Genomic DNA, 20,173 nt, shown 5'->3' with positions numbered 1-20,173 from the left:
CTGGTTCCCTCCTTCATAAAGTGGGTGCCATGTCTACCGTGGCATTCTTCTCCAGGTCAAATGGTAGAGTATGATGCACCCAGTAGATGGTGGACACCTCGTCGATGCTTTATTAGTGTCAGTCCTTTCCCTCTAAAGTGTTCTCTTTCTAGCGCTAACACCGCAGTGCTTTCCAGAAAGGCTGCTGTACGGTTACAGGAAGCTTATAGCAAGTAGCTGCCTTCGGACATGCACAGAAAGCACTCCCAGGAAAGTTGTGGCTTATTTCAAAGTCCCCTAGGAAATCCTATTGAAGAGACATTAAGAGATGGGCGGTGGCACCTCACAAAGAGAACAAAGCCAGGATGACCATGTTGCGGTGAGCCTGGGACAGTCCTGGTTGACTCCACTTGTCCCGGCATCCCACCCAGCTTTGGGGAGTCAACTAATGGATGGACGACCTCTCTCTCTCTTTTTTCTCTGTCTCTCTCTGCCTTTCAAATAAATAAATAAATCCTTAAAAAAAAAAAAAACTGCACAAGGACAGGATACAGAAAACATCGACGACAAATTCTGATGAAAACATCTGGAAGTTTTAGTAGAACACAAAAATAGCAGCTGTTGGAAATTCAAACACACTCCTCTACAAATGGGAAAACCCAGCTTTGGCTGGACTGCTGAAAGTGTGGCACTGAGGTGCTGGAAGAGTAAAGCTTCAGGGTAAGCAGAACTGAGCAGCCCACACCTCAGCTACTCCATCCATGAGGGAGTCACACAGCCCACAAGGGCAGGTCCAGGACGGGGACAGGCCAGGGAACAGTTCAGCTGCGTCTTGCATGACGGACGCCCGACCTCTGGCTGTGCTGCTCTGAAGATAATGAGAGGGGCCCACCCAAGGAGGCAGGACAGCTCCCTGCAATTATTTTAAAGGCTACAGGATGGGCAAGAGACAGAACTCACTCTACACCTGTTCTAATGGGGCATAACCAGGGACTGATTTCTCAAGGCTCAGTTCTGGATTCATATGTAGAAAGATCTTTTACAGTAACTGCAGCTAGCTATGTGCAGCCCCAGCACCCATCACTGTGGGTATTCCCAGAATGGCTGCGGTATTAAGCATGGCACAAAACGTGGGGTTTCTCCTCCTGTTGAGCCAATAAGCTCACCAATGTACCATGGGCACCGCTGAACTATTCGCTCTAGATTTACTTCTGTGTTCAATGATTTCATTAAAATACAGCTTGGCATGGCAGAATCCTAAGATGTCATCTGTTTTTTCTTCCAGGGAGCTTACAAGACTGTGAGGGAAATAAATCCCAAATGGCGTGACCTCAGAGCAGAGCACAGGGAAGTGGCACCTGCCACGAACCCGAACGGAGCCCAGGCGCCTCTCACCTGAGTGCCTGCGTTTGGCAGCTTGATGTTCTCGGCGGCAGAAGTCACGTCAATGGAGGCCTGCAGCACGATGTCCAAGTAGTTCAGCTTGGAATACTCCTGTGTGGAGATGATGAGCAAATGCATTAGGGAGGTGAGCCACGACCCGGCTGGTGGCAGAGGACACCTGTAGGGACAGCCCCACGGCCGGGCCACACCTCTAGAAATGTGCTGTTCCACAACCTCGAGCGCAGAACGAGGGAGGCCTTGCTGTCCAGTCCCCGCAGCGGGCACCTGAGGGTCACGCAGTTCACGTTCACGCTGCAGCTCTAGGGAGGAACGGAAGACACCGGTCTGGGGAAGCCCGTTCTCCCGCCCTCTGCCGCTCACCGCTCTCGAAAAATACTCACCAGGGTCTGGTACTTCCTCTCTGTAATCAAGGAGAACTTTCTGCTGCCGTCTCTCTGTTTTTCGGCAATTTCCCGTTTTCTCCTTGAGTTGTGAGACTCCTGGGAAGAGTCACAGCCACAGTGGTTCCACATTATGTATGCTCCTCGGCGACCACACCGAACCCTCCCCGCCAAGCAACGCCAAGGTCGCATCATCCACAGGGACAGCCAGCAAAGGACAGAAATAGGCAAGCGGTACTACCGTTCTGAATTTCAGATTGATTGATTGATCCAGAGGACTACGTTATCAAAGTGATTTGTTCCCACTCTGACCATAAAACTCAGCGAGAGAAACAGATGCTTTGTTTCTTTGCGTCCCCACCAAAACGTGACCTGATTTCTCACGGCTCAGTCCTAACCTAGGGCAGCCAGCAGCCCAGCACGACTGACGATGTGGCACTGAGGACACGAAGCCAGCAGACCCATTATGTGAAACCCACACAAAAACTTCTAAAATTGCTCTTTTTTGTCCAGGCTGAATACTTTTTACTCAAAATGCATGGCGCCAGAAGTGTTTCTGGTTTCAGAGTTTTCCAGATTTGGGGTATTTGCATAGACTGTGTCAGGTGAGCGTCCCTAAACCCAAAATCTGAAATCCAACATGCTCCAAAATCCACAGTTGTGTGGGTGTTCAGAAAGTTTCAGATTTTAGAGCATTTGAATTTTGGAGTTTGGGATTAGAAACGCTCCACCTGTGGTAAGGATGAGGAGAATAAGGGACCATTGTGGTGTTTTTTTTTTTTTAAGTTGGTAAGTAAGGGATCATGCTATAAGCCACAAACTATTACCACTGATCATACCCAGTCACTCTAAAACTTAAAAGAAACAGACACGCACAACCAAGCAAGCCTTCACCAAACAGGACCATAAATGTGGAGTCAATCGCAGAAGCACAGAGCAGTAGAGACAGGGGCTTAGAGTGCAGGCTTTGAAACCAAGCAGAGTCGAATGTAATGCAGACACCATCTGCCTCTGAACAGCTGAGCCGCTCTGAGAAAGCTACTTAGCCTCTCTGAATCTCAGCGTCTGCATCTGTGCAATGTTGAGGATAACTAAAACACCTGGGAGGACTGGCAAGAGAAGGAAAGCCGAACATGCAAGCCCAGCGTTCAGCACAGTGTCGCACAGGAGTGCTCCATAAATATCTACCAGCTCAAAAAGTAACAGCAAAGGCCCTCCGGGTCACTTGCTAAGATGCCGGTATGTTTTGTAATGAGTTTCCCATTGGCTGGCCTACCCCCAGGAGCAGGTACCTCCTCGCCTATCAGTCATATGTCATTTGTCCCCAGAACCACTGTGAAACTCTGCCCTCAGTGCCATAATAGTCACTGATCAGCAAACCTTCCCCAGCCTGACTTGCAAAGAGAAACTTCACTAACTAAAGAAGAAGCCAGCAGACAAGAATGCCATTTTCCTAAGGATACTCATGATTTTCCCCTCTGCTACTTCCATCTACAGAGACGACAGATACATCCGCCAACATACCTTCAGCTTCAGCAAGTTTATTTCACTCTGGGGCTCACAAGCTACGTTTTCCAATCCTTTGGATTCCACCTTCACCAGATAAAGCAGCCATTTGCCATTGCTGATTTCTTTGGGCCACTGAATATTCAAGGTTGCTGTGCCAAGGTTTTTAAGAGGTTTGCCTAAGTTAGTTACCTGTTGGAAAATAATACAGATAGTCTTGATGTCATCCTCTTAATGGAAAATTAAGTAGCAGCTCCAAATGCCAAGAAAAAAAGCTAAAATACCCAGCATGATACAGTAAGAGCACCATCTCCAAAAACAAACTATCAATAGGTTATTCCGAATAGAGACCCATGCCAAGGCAGTGCCCCAACAGCCTGTTTCCAGAAAACCCCACCCACGATGAAAACGCAGCTGCATCTGTCCTCCTACTACCCCACGTGAGTCCACGCTGGGAACGTAGCAATTTCCTGCAGCAGAAGCCAAAAGCAAGAAGCAAAAGCCCCTCTCTGTGAAAGACAGCTCAGAACCCACAGGCTTCTTTTTCAGCCACCCCAACACAGAGATCCCAATCACCACCAAGACCTGTTCCAGCTCTGTCTGGAGGAGAGCAGCCTCCCTTCTTTGTCCAGCTCCAGGCAGGGGAGGGCCCATTCTTTGTTTCTCAGACTTTCACCCCCATGGCTGCTACACTTTCAGAAATGTGATCTGAGCCATGCAGAACCAAGCCCACATGAAGGGGATGAGCAGGCTCTACCCTGCACGCTCACGTTCACTCAACTGGACATGGGGTCTCTGGGGTTGTCTACTCTGAAATGGTTCAGAGCCAATCAACAGCCTTCCTTGCTGGCATACGCCAAATCTACATTCACTATTATGAAACTGGAGCTTCCAACATGATGTGTTGAAGTCTTCAGTAAAAGCAGCCGCTACACCTCGCTGGCATGAACCAAGCTTTTCATGGCCTCTCACTGACCATCACAAAAGCATGTTTCCTCTCAAGCCCTGGAAACCAAACCTTACAACGAAGAAAGAAATAAAGCACGCTCTAAAGCAAACATAAGACTCTGAGGGGGAGAGACTCAAGTATCACTTTGTCTCTATACCACACACATTTCAACTTCTAAGAAAAAGAAGTGAATTCTGAACTATAGGTCTATGCTGTTTTTCATTCTGGAGGACAAAGTTTTTTACCATAATATTTGTAACTGGGTATTTATTTATATGCTTATTTATTAACATTCCACATTTACTAAAACTATATATTCAGGACCATATTTAGTACACACAAACTTCTGGTATGTTAAAAGGCCCAACTGTTCCAACTCACCCTGAACTCATATTCTATTAAACTTCCCACTTCATCTTCAGATTTCATAGCTTGCTCGCCGACCACGGTACCTCCAAAATACACCTGGGAAGGTTTAGCGACTCTGTTAAATTAAAAAACACCAGTTTGAGTGAGGATTGTAAACGGGCCTTTCAAACATTGATTTGTTATGCTAAACACAAACACTTACCCAGAGACTGTTAAAAGCAGTTCAATAACCACTTTTGCTTTAGCTGTAATTGAAGCCAAATTATCCTGATTGCTTGTTCTGAAAATGAAAAGGAAACAATAGGGTTTTATTTTAACAGTCTTCTCATTACAATTACACTTCTTTTATGTGTTAGATCAGGGACAATTCATTGACTGCCCAGTGTTTTCTGGAAATAACTCAAAATGGAAAGGTGGAAGAAATGACTCTTACGTTTCCAACTTCAGGTTGACATCCAGGTCTTTGGTATCAAAGGTGACCTCGGTTGTACTTAAAATCAAATAAAAGGTAACCTGAAAAAACATAAATAACTGTTAACCGAGGCCAGCCTTTTGGACAGTGGAATGGTTATCAAAAATGGTAAAATAACAGCATGTGATGGCATCACCTACACTGGAATTTCTTTTAAAAGGATTTCCCAGCTCACACTCTGCTTGCGAGCCGTTCTGGTTGGCAATGCAACTCAGCTGTTTCTCCTGTAAGGAAGACACACAGCACATCACTGTATGCTCACTGTATGCACTGTGCCTGGTGCGGGCTCTCCCTCCCAGCTGCTCCTTACACACACTTACGGGGAACGCCCTCAGTTCTCTGTAAGCAGAGTAAGTCAGGGTGTCCGGAAACGTGGCAACAAGTCTGGCTTCATGGGCGTCATCACCATCCTTTGTGGGATTCCTTGGGTCAGAAGGGCTGTTTGTCACTGTGATTTCTAACGCGATATCCTTCTGATCTTTGAGAACTAGTTCTGGCACACCTTGTTGACTGTTAACAACAACAAAGCAAGAGATCAAGTTCTCGATACATTTGCAGGAACCCTTTCTTAACTAACAGTCAGAGTTAGCTAACTAGTGCTAGTGCAACAGAGGCATCCTTACATTGGTAAATAAGAAAATTTGTCCTGATTTCCTTCTCGGGTGCAAAACTTATATTCTAGTTTAAGGTTGCTATTGCACACGTTGTCGTCGCCACATCCCTCCTTTAAGAAGTGTACCTGCAGGAAAACAAAACCATTGCCGTTACACCATTCAGACTCAGGACGGTTTCCAGAGAAGTTTCCCTACAGCCCATTTCCCTGTGTGACAACTATCAGGGCAGAACTCAAGCTTCAAACACAATCGGCCACGCATCCAATTCCCACTCTGTCTTTGGTCAAAGCGGTGTTAAGAAAGTTTTGACAGTGCGCTGGGGCAGTGGCTATAGCCAGCAGGGTGACTCCTGCTGGAAATGTGGCTTCCAATCCTGGTTCTGCTACTTAGCCGTGGGGATTCGGGCAAGTCACTTAACCTTTCAGAGTCTTAGGTCACAGCTCATGCACACGGGGATACCACCACCCTGCTTCAGAGGGCTACTCTAAGAATGATTGGTAATGATGATACTACTAACACACAATTTACATACTTTAACTCACTTAATGCTCACAACAGATGGGTGAGAAAGGTTGTTATGAGCTCCGCTGTACAAATGAGAAAACAAGATAGCTTAAGGTCAAAGGTCAAGAAAGCAAAGGGCTCTGGCACAATGCTACCGCACACTGGATCATCACATTGACAAATAATTAGGGAAACTTTCTCTGTGTTTGTTATGTTTAACCTAATTATGGAGCTGGGAATGTACACAAGAAATAGTAATATGAGAATACTCAGTAACACTAAAACACATAAAAGCATACAGAAGTATAAGGAATTATAGTTGGTGACAAAAACAATAGACAAAGTAGATTTAGGCATCAGCTCCCAAACCTATGGCTGCGAGTACTCCTACAAAGCTGTCAAGACGACACCAGTAACAGGAGCCTCAGAGCGGCTTTTCACGGCAAGGGCAGAACGCCACAGCAGGATGCCACAGCTTCCAGGCGGTACTGTGAACCAAACATCCTGACCCTTCCACACAGAGCCCTCCTCCTAGGCGGGGCCCAGCGAGCCATAACGGAAATCGGCCTTACCAAGATGACTTACGCTTCACCAGGCACCCAGAGACCACTTCACTGCTAACTGTACTTTTTTGGAGCTGCGCAATTTCCACACTCCTTGATTCTAATGCTCTACTAGTAATGTGTTTTGTATGTTTTAATGTTCCAAAGGTAAAATATGAGGGTACTTCAAAAACTTCACTAAAAAAAATGGAATTGGAAGATAAGCTTATGGGGCCAGCATTGTGGCACAGTGGGTAAAGCCACCATGAGTATCTCATATGGGCACCAGTTCATGTCTCAGTTGCTGCACTTCTAATCCAGCTTCCTGCTAATGGCCTGGGAAAAGCAGCAAAGATGGCCCAATTGCTTGGGCCCCTGCCACCCACATGGGAGACCCGGATGAAGTTCTTAGCTCCCTGCTTCAGCCAGGAACAGCCCTGGCATTTGTGGCCATTTGGGGAGTGAACCAGTGGATCAAAGATCTCTGTCTCTTCCTCTCTCTGACTTTCAAATAAATAAATATTTTTTAAGAGATAAGCTTATTTTGGTATAAAAATTTTTGAAATCCATGCACAGATTCTTTTTTGTAATATGTACGTTCCATGACCTGTTTGAAGACCCCTTATACAAAGTCATTTTCCTTCTACGCACAGCTACAGGATAAGGACATGACAATTATAGTCTCAATAGGTTACAGTGATAAAAAACTGTGGAGAAAAATATTCTCTGGCCCCAAACTGTATGTTTCTATATTTACTGCTAATTTGGTAAACAGATGTATTCAAACTTTGCATATATTAAAAAGCATATTAATCCAAAGAAATGGCCTTTAAAGCAACCCTCTAGCTCTACTGCCTCCAAAGATATTTGATTTGGCATCAGAATATGGCACTAACTTTGGCGAAACAGAAGTCACACTTACATCTGTATGGGCCATCTTGGGTTCGTTTGAATTCAGAATTGGAAGGACTTCTGGCAGTGAATTCACTCGCCTACGCGAGCTGGGCTCTTGTATCTCCACAGAGGCAGTGATGGGAATGGGGCGCAGTTTATCTCGGATATTTTCCTGGAAAACATGAAAGGACACAGTTAAGCACAGAGTAAAGACACCAGAGGAATGCCGGGACAATGCTTTCATAGCAACTAATGCTATGTTACAATAAATTCCGGTAATCTTCATGTGTCACCACAAAACCCAGCTCATGTCTTCTTCTAAGACTGAAGTGGACGTGCCTGGGCCAGCCCTCACCTGCAGCCAGAGGGTCTCCTCCATGCACAGTCTCTGCTTCTGTCTATTCAGGGTCAGCTCTTGAGTGTACTTGGGCTCAGAGCCCGGGTTTCGAAACTGAACTCTTGACGACAGCCCAGATTTTCTTCTCTCTTTTTCAGCTTCGAGTGTGCCCACAATTGCTGGACAAAATGAACAAAAATCACATTACTGAAAGCATATTCCTGCAAGCATGCTGACATCCCAACATTTTAATTCCCCGTAGAACAACACTTCTCCTCCACTGCCACTGTTTCTCTTCCTAGTTCCTGGTAATGAACATTTTGCCGACGAGTGACGTTTTCCAAAGCAAGCTGTCCTTTCCATTGCTGATCATGTTTTAAAGCTGAATTTTCATCAGGCCACCTGGGGGAGCTAAAGCCTAAGTCAAAACCCTTCCGCCAAGGCAACTGCGAATCTGTCAGTGTGTGGCTGAATTTCAGGAACCCACAGCAGACTGAGGATAACTAGAAGAACCTAACAGTCCCCCAGGGCCTAAACGACTCTCTTCAATAAGCATCCCATGCTTACATGGCCTCCTGCCTTTACTACTCAAAAAAGGCCCCTGGGCGGGTAGCATTGTGGTGTAGTTGGAAGGTTGACACCTATGACACTGGCATCCCATATGGGTGCCTGATTGTGTCCTCACTGCTCCTCTTCCAATCCAGCTCTCTGCTACAGCTGGGAAAGCAGTGGAAGATGGCCCAAGTGCTTGAGCCCCTGCACCTGCAAGGGAGACCTGGAAGAAGCTCTTGGCTTTGGATCGGCTCAGCTCTAGCAGCTGTTGTGGCCATCTGGGGAGTGACCAGCAGATGGAAGACCTCTCTCTACATCTTCTACTGCTTTGCCAAGCCATAGAGAGAGCTGGATCAGAGTGGAGCAGGAGGAGGCTTCCAAGATGGCGGAGTAGGGAGGGAACTTACTGCTCTCGTCTAGGGAAGAGTTAGGGAGAAAACGGCAGAGGAAACTACAAAAATTATAGGGACACAGTGGGCCTATGTAGAGGGCATGGACACCCACAACTCAGGACCCCAGCAGCCAAGAGTTTCCACACCAGCGTTGGAGAGTGAGCCCAATTCATAATAGCTAAGCACAGACTCAACCTAAATTTCCATCAACCAAAGACTGGATCAAGAAATTATGGGATATGTACTCTATGGAATATTACACAGAGGTAAAAAAAAAAAAGTGAAATTTGGTCATTTGCAACAAAATGGATGAATCTGGAAAACATCATACTTAGTGATATAAGCCAGTCCCAAAGGGACAAATACCATACATTCTCCCTAATCTGTGAGAACTAACAGAGTGCCTAAAACGAAATCTGTAGAAGTGAAATTGACACTTCAAGAAGAGATGACTTGAGGCCGGCGCCGTGGCTCAACAGGCTAATCCTCCGCCTTGCGGCGTAGGCACACCGGGTTCTAGTCCCGGTCGGGGCACCGGATTCTGTCCCGGTTGCCCCTCTTCCAGGCCAGCTCTCTGCTGTGGCCAGGGAGTGCAGTGGAGGATGGCCCAAGTCCTTGGGCCCTGCACCCCATGGGAGACCAGGATAAGCACCTGGCTCCTGCCACCGGAACAGCGCGGTGCGCCAGCCGCAGCGCGCTACCGCGGCAGCCATTGGAGGGTGAACCAGCGGCAAAAGGAAGACCTTTCTCTCTGTCTCTCTCTCTCACTGTCCACTCTGCCTGTCAAAAAAAAAAAAAAAAAAAAAGAGATGACTTGAGTGGCCTTTGTCTTGACTGTCAAGGAACAACTAGTTTTTTTTCTTCATAATATTTGCTGAACTCATAACATATGAGTTAATCATATATGTATAGAATCAATTGAGGATGGATCTCATTAAAAAATAAGAGTGGGAATAAGAGAAGAGGAAGTTTTTAACTGAAATTTTTTGTATTTCTGTATACGTACCTACAGACTTATTTCTAAGGGTACAGTTTAAAAACTTGTCATGGGGGGCCATCACGGTGTAGCGGGTAAACCCACTGCCTGCAGTGCCGGCATCCCAAACGGGCACTGGTTCAAGTCCCAGCTGTTCCATTTCTGATGCAGCTCTCTGCTATGGTCTGGGAAAGCATTAGAGGATGGAGGATGGCCCAAGTCCTGGGCCCCTGCACCCACATGGGAGACCTGGAAGAAGCTCCTGGCTCCTGGCTTCAGAGTGGCATAGCTTTGGCCATTGCAACCAATTGGGAAGTGAATCAGTGGATGGAAGACCCCTCTCTCTCTGCCTCTCTCTCTCTGAGTAACTCTTTCAATTAAGTAAATAAATATTAAAAAAAAAAAAGTTGCCATGGGACTCCAAATCCCATTAAGCTGGGGGGGAAAAATGTCATCTTAAGTGTTAAAGTGATCATATTAGGTGTTAAAGTGAACATATAGATAGGATTAAGTGTTGAAGTGATCATATAAATAGGATCAAGTGTCTGATAATAGTAAGATAGAATTCAAAAGGAGAGAATGTCCAACATGGGAAGCAGTCTATATAGCAGACTGATAGAATGACAATAGCTTTAAGCAGCACTCTGACCTCAGAATCAGCCCCTAAGGCATCCTGGTCTGGTTAAAAAGCCCTTGAGAGCATTTCAGGCAGGGAAAGCCAGGACACTGTGGCAAAAAATGTTCTACATGAAGGATCTCTGTGAGACCCCAGTGGAAAGAAGTGGCCATCAAAGGATATACTTTTTTCTGAAGGGAGGGGAAAACTTCACTTTGCTTATGGCCTTGTCTAAATGCAGAATTTGTGGATTCAACAGGCTTCCACAGCCTAGGTATCTCATGTTAAGAGCCTTGGGTGGTCACTGAAGTCATATATAAGAGTGTTAACTGTTAATTGTTAAATTAACAGCAGATGGCCACTGTGCCGCCCTTAGCTGGCAATCGTCCCTCCTTCCCCGCCTCCAGCCTGCTTGGCTAACTCCTTCTCCCATTCCATAGCTCGGTGGGGACGTCACTTCCTCCGGGAGGCCTGCCTGGCCCCGCCTGCGCAAACCCAGCATGCTCTGTGTCTCCAACACCTACACTTAGTCCACTGCTGGGACCGTCTCTGCCTGCCTCCCACAGCCAGGCACAGCCGAGGGCAAGGACCTCCTCAGTCCTGCTCGCCATCGCATCCCCCAGCAACCAACACACCTGAGAGACCCAGGATAGGAGCAAGGGGCTCCGCGCCCTCGCACATGCGTGCATGCCGAAACGCCAGCTACTCAGAAATGCTCAGGCCAAAATTCAGACACACTAACAGGACTAACAGTCATTTCTGCGTCCATGCGAAGAATTCTTCCATGTCAAGGCTGCCAAATGGAATGCCCCTCCCCCATGCTAGACCCTGCACAGCCCTGACCCGTCCATTTATCAGTGACCTGCGACCTTCACCAAGCACCAGACTGCGGTTCGCACACAGAGCGCCCCTCGCCGCCACAGCGCAGGAGGGCGTGGGCACATTAAAACCGCTTATCCCCCTCGTCCAGGCCAACCTTCCCTAACCCTGCAGTCAGCTCCCATCATCTTAAAATCCTCTCGCGCTGCCTCCGCCGACCTCCGGAGAGGGCCAAGCCACGTGGAACGCTCATTAAGGCTCAATTAGCCCCGTGCGCAAGTGGGGAGCGCTGCGTCTGAGGTCCCCCGAGGCGAGGGGGCAGCCTGGCACCAGCCTCCCGCACTCGCTCGCTCGGTGCGCAGGCGCTCATGCAGCTCAGGGTAAGTTCCTCGCGTTCAGAACTTCCTGTTCTCTGCCGGTGCCCCACAACCAGAGCCACCCGCGGGGCTTCAAGGGCTACCTTGAGGCTGGAGAGCGCTCGCCAGTTCTATAAACGGGGAGAAGCCCTAGAGCGTGCTGCTGAGATTTCTCCCACCCCTGGTCAGAGCGGTTTGATGAAGGTGACAATCAGAATAATAGAATTAAAAACGCGGCCCCAACGTCCTGCCCTGCTCGCTGTGGCTTCTCAAACCATTGCCAACCACGGTGAGAGGCCTGTGCGTGACCCAAGGGGAAAGCATGAGGCGCACGCCTTCGAAAGGACAGCCGCTCTGCCTCCCCCACAACTCCAGGGTCCTCCAAGGGCAGAGAGAAAGCAGCACGAGAGCGCCTCCTGCCACGCGCCAGCTCTGCGGGCTGGTCCAGCAGAAGAGGAGCCGAAGGAAGCCCGGGAGGCCTGCTAGAAGTCCAGGGAGAGGGAGACGAAGGCTCGGCGGCCCCAGCAGCGGGGAAAAGGGGGAGGGCAGAGCTTCCACCCGCTGGTTCACTCCCCAGATTCCCCAGCGTCTGGGGCTGGGCCAGGCTGAAGCTGGGAGCTGGGACCTCAATGCAGGTCTGTCTCTCACACGGGTGCCGGGACCAAAGTGACCTGAGCAGATGCTGCTGCCTCCAGGGTGCGCGTTGCCAGGCAGCTGGAGCCAGGACTAGAACCCAGGCACTCCCATACGGGTCGTGGGTATCTTAACTCCTAGGCTAAATACCCCACCCATAAGCTTTTTAAAAAAATATATTACATTTATTTAAATGGTTACTTTTCATACTTTACTGACTCATCATAGGTCAGTATCTTCATTCATTCTGTTCCTTATTGGGGACATTCATTACATGCCTCCATATAAGTAAGAATGAGAAGCACAGCTAAGAACCGTCATGACCTGTGTGCCTGTGTGAGAGCATATGCACGCCACCTCCTAATGGGGTTACGTTTTCCATGTCAAATCATCACTTTAGGTGATCTGAAACCAGTCAAATTCTGGGATAGTAAAAAGGACATCTTTCAAATTAAATAAGGAAAACAGCAAGACCTTAGATAAAAGGAGCAAACTTAAACTCGTTCTCTCAAGGAGTAATAAGTCTCATGACACAAAAAAGACACAGTGGCCCTTATCCTTCACAAAGCTTCCTTGGTGGCACATCTTACACCACAATCCTGAGCTGCCGGACCACAGCCTGACCCATGATGGTTCCCCGCTGCACTTCACTTCCGCTTTGGAGAAAAGATGTAACTTCTCATGTTCTGGAGCCAACCTCAAGAGTTGTGGCTGCTTCCAACCCATAGCAGAGAAGACCCTGGGGCTAGGATCACCATGGTTAGGCCATCACTAGTAGGGTGCAGTCATTACAATGAGAGGCATTTCTTTCAGCTGACAGGAAAATAAAAACTCAAACATTAAGGGACTTGACCTATGCCGTGGGGTCAAGTAGCATCAGAGCTGAAACCAGGAGCAGAGCTCAAGTCTCCCACATCTCAGGGCCAGCATCCAACGCCCCAGGGGCCCACCTGGGTGTTCTGGCCTCCGAGTCCAGGGGCGGGGAGAGCATAACCTGGCAGTGCCGCTAGGAAGCTGTGCCCTGGCTCCAGCACTTGCCCTTCTGCACCCACCACCCACCACCTCACAACCACAAAGCTGCTTTCAAAGGCAGAAATGGAGGAAACGGTTGTGGTAGCAAATAAGTACTTTTCCAAGGCATTTTGTCCTAAACCATCTGTTCTGGAAAATTCAAGCAGGGATCAAATGGAGAGCTTTCCCTCCCTCGTGGTGCTGTGCCCTCCTGATTAGACAGGAGGCTGCAGATCTGCTCAATTCTTCAAACGAGAACTGATGGCCCATTTTAGCCACTGCAGCTCCATTTTTCTGTGATTTACGGAGAACTTGCAACCTGGCAGAGAGATGGATTTTTTTTTTTAATGTACAGAGTACTTACTTAATGAAGGATTATAACCAGTGGGTTTGGCAGTGTATTCAAAACAGGCTTTAACCTTGAGGCTGTATAAAATCAAACACATATTTCTTAAAAGATGCTTTCTTGCAGTGGAAAAACACAACACACTCCCCAGCTCTGCAATCCCCCCATAATCTCAGGACAGATCCCCGCCCTCTGCCCAGCACCCCCCCACGGCTTCCCTGTGGCCCCACTGGGCCTGGGGGCCATGGGGCCACAGTCAGCGCAGCGCTGGGAAACCGAGGAGGCTGCCCACCCCCCCCCCCCCCTACACAGCCACTCTCACCATATCCCACTGGGCGCCCCACAGGATGGCATCTTCTGGCGCAGGTCAATTCTGTTAGGAGTCACTGTGAGGGTTTTCTGAATATTAATCACAGGCCGGGATCTGAAGACAAAGAAGTGAAAAGGCAGCTCAGCCTTTTGTTACCTAGAGATTCATTCACAGGCATCCGTGGCTTCCCAGGACAGCTTCAAAGCCACAGGGTGGGGGAAAAGAGCTGCTCCTGTGCTGCTTCCCCCGCCCCCTCCACGGTGGCTAAAGCCAGGAACTGTGGATACACAGATGTGTATGCCACTTAAACAATATTTATTTAAAACTATACTGTGTTTAATAATTTATAAACAGATTTGAGTCACCTATGCAACACATGTTTCAGAGTTTCAGAGAACATATTATGTCTCCATTTCCACCCAAAACCGCCACTGGCCTTGTATGTTCTTCCAGACTGTGTTTCTGCTAAAACTATTCCCTAAAATCAAATACTGAAATACACACATAACGCCAACTACATGGGAGCTGTTCATGCTTATTGTTCTGAAAATTGCTTTTTTTCTCATTAATATTTCAGAGGTCACCTCCTATCTATGCACACAGATCTAGTGCATTTTGCACCTGATGGTGTTGCCTCGTAGCAATGGCACATCCTTTATTTAACCAGCACCTAGTCAGTAGACATTGACACTAGGCGTTCTGCTCGTCTGACAACTCTCTCTCTATGTATATGTATGTACACACTGTCTGTAGGACATATTTCTAGCATAATTTCTGAGCCAAAGAATGTGTACATTTTTAATTAGAGTGATCTTGCCAAACCACACCCCGAAAGACTTAACACCAAAACACACCAGTTGCCTGGGCTGCTCACTGTCAGGGTGAATATCAGCAATGCGGATGGTTCCTACACATCTCCCTTCTCCCAGCCATAAGCCCCTGTCCCCCTGCTGTCAGAACTGACCCATCCTCATAGTGTCTATAACAAGAACTCACATCCCTTACCCTTGTCCCCTCTGTGCTTTGCCTACCCCAACCCTGCAAACACTTAACCAGCAGGAGGCTCACACCCTTAGCCCGCTTACTCTGTGAGAACACCTCTTCTCTCCCTGGAGAATTCTCCCCGGCTTCTGCAAAGGGCTGGCAGGGGCCACCGGCCTGACCTCCACAAGCCTGTGGATGGGAGCTGGGGGAGGGCTGGGAGGTGCTGCCTCAGCTCTCCCCTCCAGCACTCCCAGGTCGGAATTCAGAACGGGCTCTAGGATTCCACTACCATGCGGAGTCAGTTAGTTAGGCTGACGTTGGGAGGCTTGTGGGAAGCCCAACCATACCAGAGAACCATGCTTTTGTAGGAAAACGCACTCCAAATCCCAAACAGCCAGCTCAAACTTGTGGAATCAATCTGTTGGTGGGCTAGTGGGCACAAGTCCCTTCATGATAAAGGGCAGGTTTCTGTGTGCTCTCTAGCTCCACTGTTTACCTCTTCTTTTGTTTTATATTTAGACAGATGCCACTTTCAAAGATACTAACTACATACAAGTTTCCTTCCAAAGTTCATGGACATTTTCAAGTGTATTTTTCAGGTAAGAAATCTTGAAATTCATGCACAGTTTTTCCATAAGCAGTTTACACGAACATTTTGAAAATCCTTTGTACACGCTAAAGTTTTGAGAGCATACACATACTTAAAAGGCAAACATTCACAAGTACCCTCTTCTTAAAAAAAAATTATTTATTGGAAAGGCAGAGAGACAGAGATTTTCCATCTGCTGGTTCACTCCCCAAATGGCCTCAACAGCTGGGGCTGGACCAAGCTGAAGCCAGGAGCCAGGAACTCCATTCTGGTCTCCCATGTGGCAGGTAGGAATTCAGGTACATGAACTACTGTGTGCTGCCTCCCAGGCTTGTTAACAGGAGCTGGATCAGAAGTGGAGTAGCTGGGACTTGAACTTGCACTCAAATGGGATGCCGGAGTCCTGGGCCATTGCCTAATCCACTGCAGCTCTCCCAAGTATTTTACAATCAGTGCCCCAGATGTAATATTTCATATGTCATCTTATTAATGCTTTAATGCAAGTCATGAATTCCATTTAATATACCATTTCTGTCTACCTTATCTAACACACACAATTGTGAAGGCACAGAACATGTGAATCATGAAAAGTGTGTCTCAACACATAAAGCAAATCTTACTGGCTTGGCTGCCTCACGTTTAACTGCTATTTATCTACTAAGTGTCCTTAAGTCCTAGGAGGATTTCGCCAGAGAAATGCCCAGGACGACAGCTGGGGAGACGCAGAATCCAGGCTGAAAGCTCAAGCGAGGCCAGCCACAGCTTCCTCAGCTGTGAAATAAGGAGGCTCAGACGCCTCTCGTTATCAAAGGATGTTGAAATTCACTTTTATAAGGTCCATGAGGAGAGGAGGAACAAGTTTGCTGGGTTCACAGTCCACCTGCTTATGACGACAGGAAATTAAAGTACTATCAACAGACTATCAAAATATCAATTATACATGGACACAGGCAAATATTTAACTGATGAAAGGTAGGTCATAGGGGCTGGCACTGTGGTATAGCGGGTTAAGCCACCACTAGCAACACTGGCATCCCATATAGGGGCCAGTTCATATTCCAGCTGCTCCAAGTCTGATCCAGCTCCCTGCTAATGTGTCTGGGAAAGCAGTAGAAGATGGCCCTAGTGCTTGGGCCCCTGCTGCACACGTGGGAGATGGAGTTCTAGGCTCCTGGCTCTGGCCTGGCCCAGTCCTGGCTGCTGCATTCCTTTGGGGAGTGAACTGGTGGACAGGAAATCGATCTCTCTCTCCCTTCTCCCTTCTCCCTGTCTCTAACTCTGCCTTTCAAATAAATAAAATAAATCTTAAAAAAAAAAAAGATCAGTCTCTCATCTGTTGGGGTTGAAAACTTGGTAACCAGATTTTGGTATAGGAAGTCAAGTTTTGTCAATAGTTGAACTAACCATCACATTAGAACTACTCCTTAAAATTTTTTTTCCCGCATTGTTTTTTGATGGACATTCTTGCTAAAACAGCTGACTGTTATATATTCTTCCACCTTTTAACTGTTGAACTATTTTAAGGTTGATAACTGCATCAGAAGAGAAACATGCATCTAAAGACAGTGTCTCAGAAGCACTGGACAGGCCACCGTGTGGACGCCTTAGCCCAGAAGTGCACACGGCACAGGAACAGCCTGCTCCTAGGGCTCAGGAGGTTGAGAGGCTCACAGCACTCAGGGAGTACGTCACCAGGAGCGCGGGGATGCATTCCTGCCTCCCCAAGCTCTGTCCTCTCCAAATCACAGACATATCGGTCCATGCACTTTACTCAACTTTGGTGGTTCCCGGGACATTGTCAGTAGCATCTCAAATACACTCTTCCCCACGATCTTCACATCTCCTAGTTCTGCCATCTGTAGCTTCCTCTGGGTGTCTCAGTTTTTCACACGGGATGGCTTTCACATCTAAAACAACTTTCGTCACTTACTATCATGTAAGTGTCCTGGGGTCATTTCTAACCCCCAGGGTTGATGTGAGGATACTTTAGATACTGAGGCTACCTCTACACCTGACACCATTCTGGAAGACTACAGGGCAATGAGTGTTAACAGGCACACCTGGAAAACAGTTTCACTGTGCTACTGCCCGCTTCTTTAACATATTCTTTAAGAAACGACTATAAAGCCAGTGAAGAGAAAACCAACCATGGCAGTTGTACGTGGCACAGCAGTTTTTTTTAAATAACTGCTTGGGATACCCAATTCCCATACGAGGTTCAAGTGCTGCTTATTCTGTTTTCAATCCAGCTTCCCCATAATGCACACCCCGGGAAGAAGTACATGATGATGGCTCAAGTACTTGAGTCCCTGCCATCCGTGTGGGAGACCCACACAGAGGCTTCTGCCTTGCCCAGCCCCAGCTGTTGAAGGCATCTGGGAAGTGAAGCAGCAAACGGAGGATCTCTGTCTCTCAAATAAAAAGGAAGACAAATAAAAATGTACAAAAGCATACGTGTTACTACGTTGTTATACTGCCCTCAAAAGAAATGAAATATCTTCCAAACACATGTAAGTCTTTGCCTTTGAAATGCAGATGTTACAAATTTCAATCTAAAAGGTCAAAATGTCAAGGTAATCTGTTAACTGAACATACTTAACTGAGGTCTGAAGTAACACACCTGAAAATAGTTACAGTATCTGAGAGGGAACCAACAGCAACATCAGGATAGGAATTTCTGTCAAGGTCCATATCTCCAGCAATTGAATATCCAAAATAAGGCGTCGTTCCCTCGAGAATCTGAAATAAAACAGTGCATCAGATGAGCACTGGCACACCAAAAGAAGCTTCCTCATCTATGCTCCGAAAGACTCACAACTTTCTTCTGAACGGACGTTTAGGAGTTCACATGTAAATAAATTATATTAAATTACAAGTATTCATAGGATCTAACATTCCAGACATTCTATTTCACCTGATTTACACAGTATCTCAAAGGACAGAGGAGCCATTCTTTGATGAGCTTAATGCATTAAATTAATCAAGGTATTTCTAATCAAACCTCCCCTCTCTAGTCCCCAAGTCTCACTTTTCTCAAAAGCAATTTAAAAACTTGGGGGTCTGAATTCTCCACGTGCTTGTCCAGTTTCATTTCTGCTTACTTTGCTACTGAGGGAAAGATGAGGGTACTTCCAAAGTTCATGGAGAGCACACCTGATGTGCGTGGGGCCTCTGCTCATACAGCCCCATCTCAACAGTCTTCCAGGACTTTCCATCCTCGCCCTTGAATGAGTAGGGCTGTGCCTTTACGCACCAAAACAGAGTGATCGTTTAATTTTGTGTTTCCATGAGCTTTTGGAAGTACCCATACACTCCCTTCCCATGTCTTTATACTGTCAGAGGGCAGTCTTGTCTTTGAATGACTTTGATTCCCAACTTACCAAAGAAATTTTACAATTAAAGCAAGCAAGACATTGCAATTATATATCTATTTTAGAGCTATCTTCCAGTAATACACTTTTTAAAAAGCAAAATTCATACTTGTAGACTTGTGAATAAAACAAAATCAGTATGATAACTCACTTCCACCTAAATATTCTACTACAGGCTAAAAACTGAGACAAGTTGTAGAAATCAGGTTATTTGATTACCTGGGTTGGTTTGGTATTTATTCCACTTGCAGACCCATGATAGATAAAAACCTTTCCCATATCATCATAGGGAGCTCCAACTGCAATGTCTGTTGAGAACACATTTTCAGAAACATTACATTTTGAAAATACTCCAATGCTTTAAAATAAGACACCGGAAAGCATTCATTATTATAACAACCAAAACTTCAATCTGTAAGTCATAACCATTTCATCATCTTGTATCTACCTGGGTAGCCATCTTGATTAATATCTCCAATATTTTTTACCGCAATGCCGAACATAGAATCTTTGGTTCCGTTAAGACGAATTGGCTTGACGTTATTCCATCTGCCTTGCTGGTTAATGTAGACATACACTGCACCTCCAACTTCTCCATCTCTATCAAAATACTGTGGGGCTCCAATCACTATGTCTTGCCACCTAAAATACGGGTGTGGGAGAACGGAGACCCATCAGCTGAAATGCCAGCAAGCTAAGGGAGAACACCCCAGTCCAGGCACAAAGGACACAAACAGGTATGACAGAAAAGACCTCCAATCTGGACCTAATGTCTCATACATTAAAACACTGAAAAAAAAAAAATCAAGGTAGCCCGCAATAAACATCCCAAGGAAAATATTGGGAGTGAGAACCCAAGGTTGGCTCCTCAAACTGGAACCATGGTGCGACCACCAGGAAGACCCCAAACTTACTCTACCCCACTCTAATCTACACCATTGGACACCAGCAGCCAGATATATGGATGACCTTCTCACCAATCCTGAGGGTCAACAGGACCCTCAAGATGCTCCAGCAGCCCCTTCAGAAACCAAAGGCCAGGAGTGGGCATTCGGCACAGTGGTTGTCACTTGGGATGCCTGGGTTTGAGTTCCTGGCTCTGCATCCAATGCCAGCTCCCTGATAATGTACACGAAGGTGACTCAAGTACTTGGGTGTCCCTGCCACCATGTGAGAGCTGGATTGAGTTCCTAGCTCCTGGTTTTAGCCCAGCCTAGCCCTGGCTGTTGCCGGTACTTGGGGAATAAACCAACACATGGGAGATGTCT

At 46.9% G+C, this 20,173-nt stretch overlaps 1 protein-coding gene across 2 annotated transcripts in view; it reads right to left on the bottom strand.

Annotated features, from left to right (window-relative positions):
* ITGA6 (integrin subunit alpha 6) overlaps positions 1 to 20,173 on the bottom strand; it is an 81,726-nt gene that overhangs the window by 13,822 nt on the left and 47,731 nt on the right. For both annotated transcript variants that reach the window (XM_062187803.1, XM_062187804.1), the window contains exons 7-23: positions 19,354 to 19,547; positions 19,125 to 19,213; positions 18,155 to 18,273; positions 13,974 to 14,075; positions 13,670 to 13,731; positions 7,969 to 8,129; positions 7,642 to 7,785; positions 5,683 to 5,798; positions 5,380 to 5,569; positions 5,200 to 5,283; positions 5,021 to 5,100; positions 4,790 to 4,867; positions 4,600 to 4,702; positions 3,288 to 3,461; positions 1,764 to 1,862; positions 1,572 to 1,682; positions 1,375 to 1,473 (exon numbers count right to left, since the gene is read on the bottom strand). In XM_062187803.1, coding sequence (XP_062043787.1) covers positions 1,375 to 1,473; positions 1,572 to 1,682; positions 1,764 to 1,862; positions 3,288 to 3,461; positions 4,600 to 4,702; positions 4,790 to 4,867; positions 5,021 to 5,100; positions 5,200 to 5,283; positions 5,380 to 5,569; positions 5,683 to 5,798; positions 7,642 to 7,785; positions 7,969 to 8,129; positions 13,670 to 13,731; positions 13,974 to 14,075; positions 18,155 to 18,273; positions 19,125 to 19,213; positions 19,354 to 19,547 — 2,005 coding nt within the window. The remainder of the gene's footprint in view (positions 1 to 1,374; positions 1,474 to 1,571; positions 1,683 to 1,763; positions 1,863 to 3,287; positions 3,462 to 4,599; positions 4,703 to 4,789; positions 4,868 to 5,020; positions 5,101 to 5,199; positions 5,284 to 5,379; positions 5,570 to 5,682; positions 5,799 to 7,641; positions 7,786 to 7,968; positions 8,130 to 13,669; positions 13,732 to 13,973; positions 14,076 to 18,154; positions 18,274 to 19,124; positions 19,214 to 19,353; positions 19,548 to 20,173) is intronic.

Source organism: Lepus europaeus, chromosome 1 (genome assembly GCF_033115175.1).
Source record: "Lepus europaeus isolate LE1 chromosome 1, mLepTim1.pri, whole genome shotgun sequence".
Taxonomy (NCBI): Eukaryota; Metazoa; Chordata; class Mammalia; order Lagomorpha; family Leporidae; genus Lepus; species Lepus europaeus.
The sequence above is the reverse complement of the archived record's forward strand: the minus strand, read 5'-3'. Positions and strand labels throughout refer to the sequence as shown.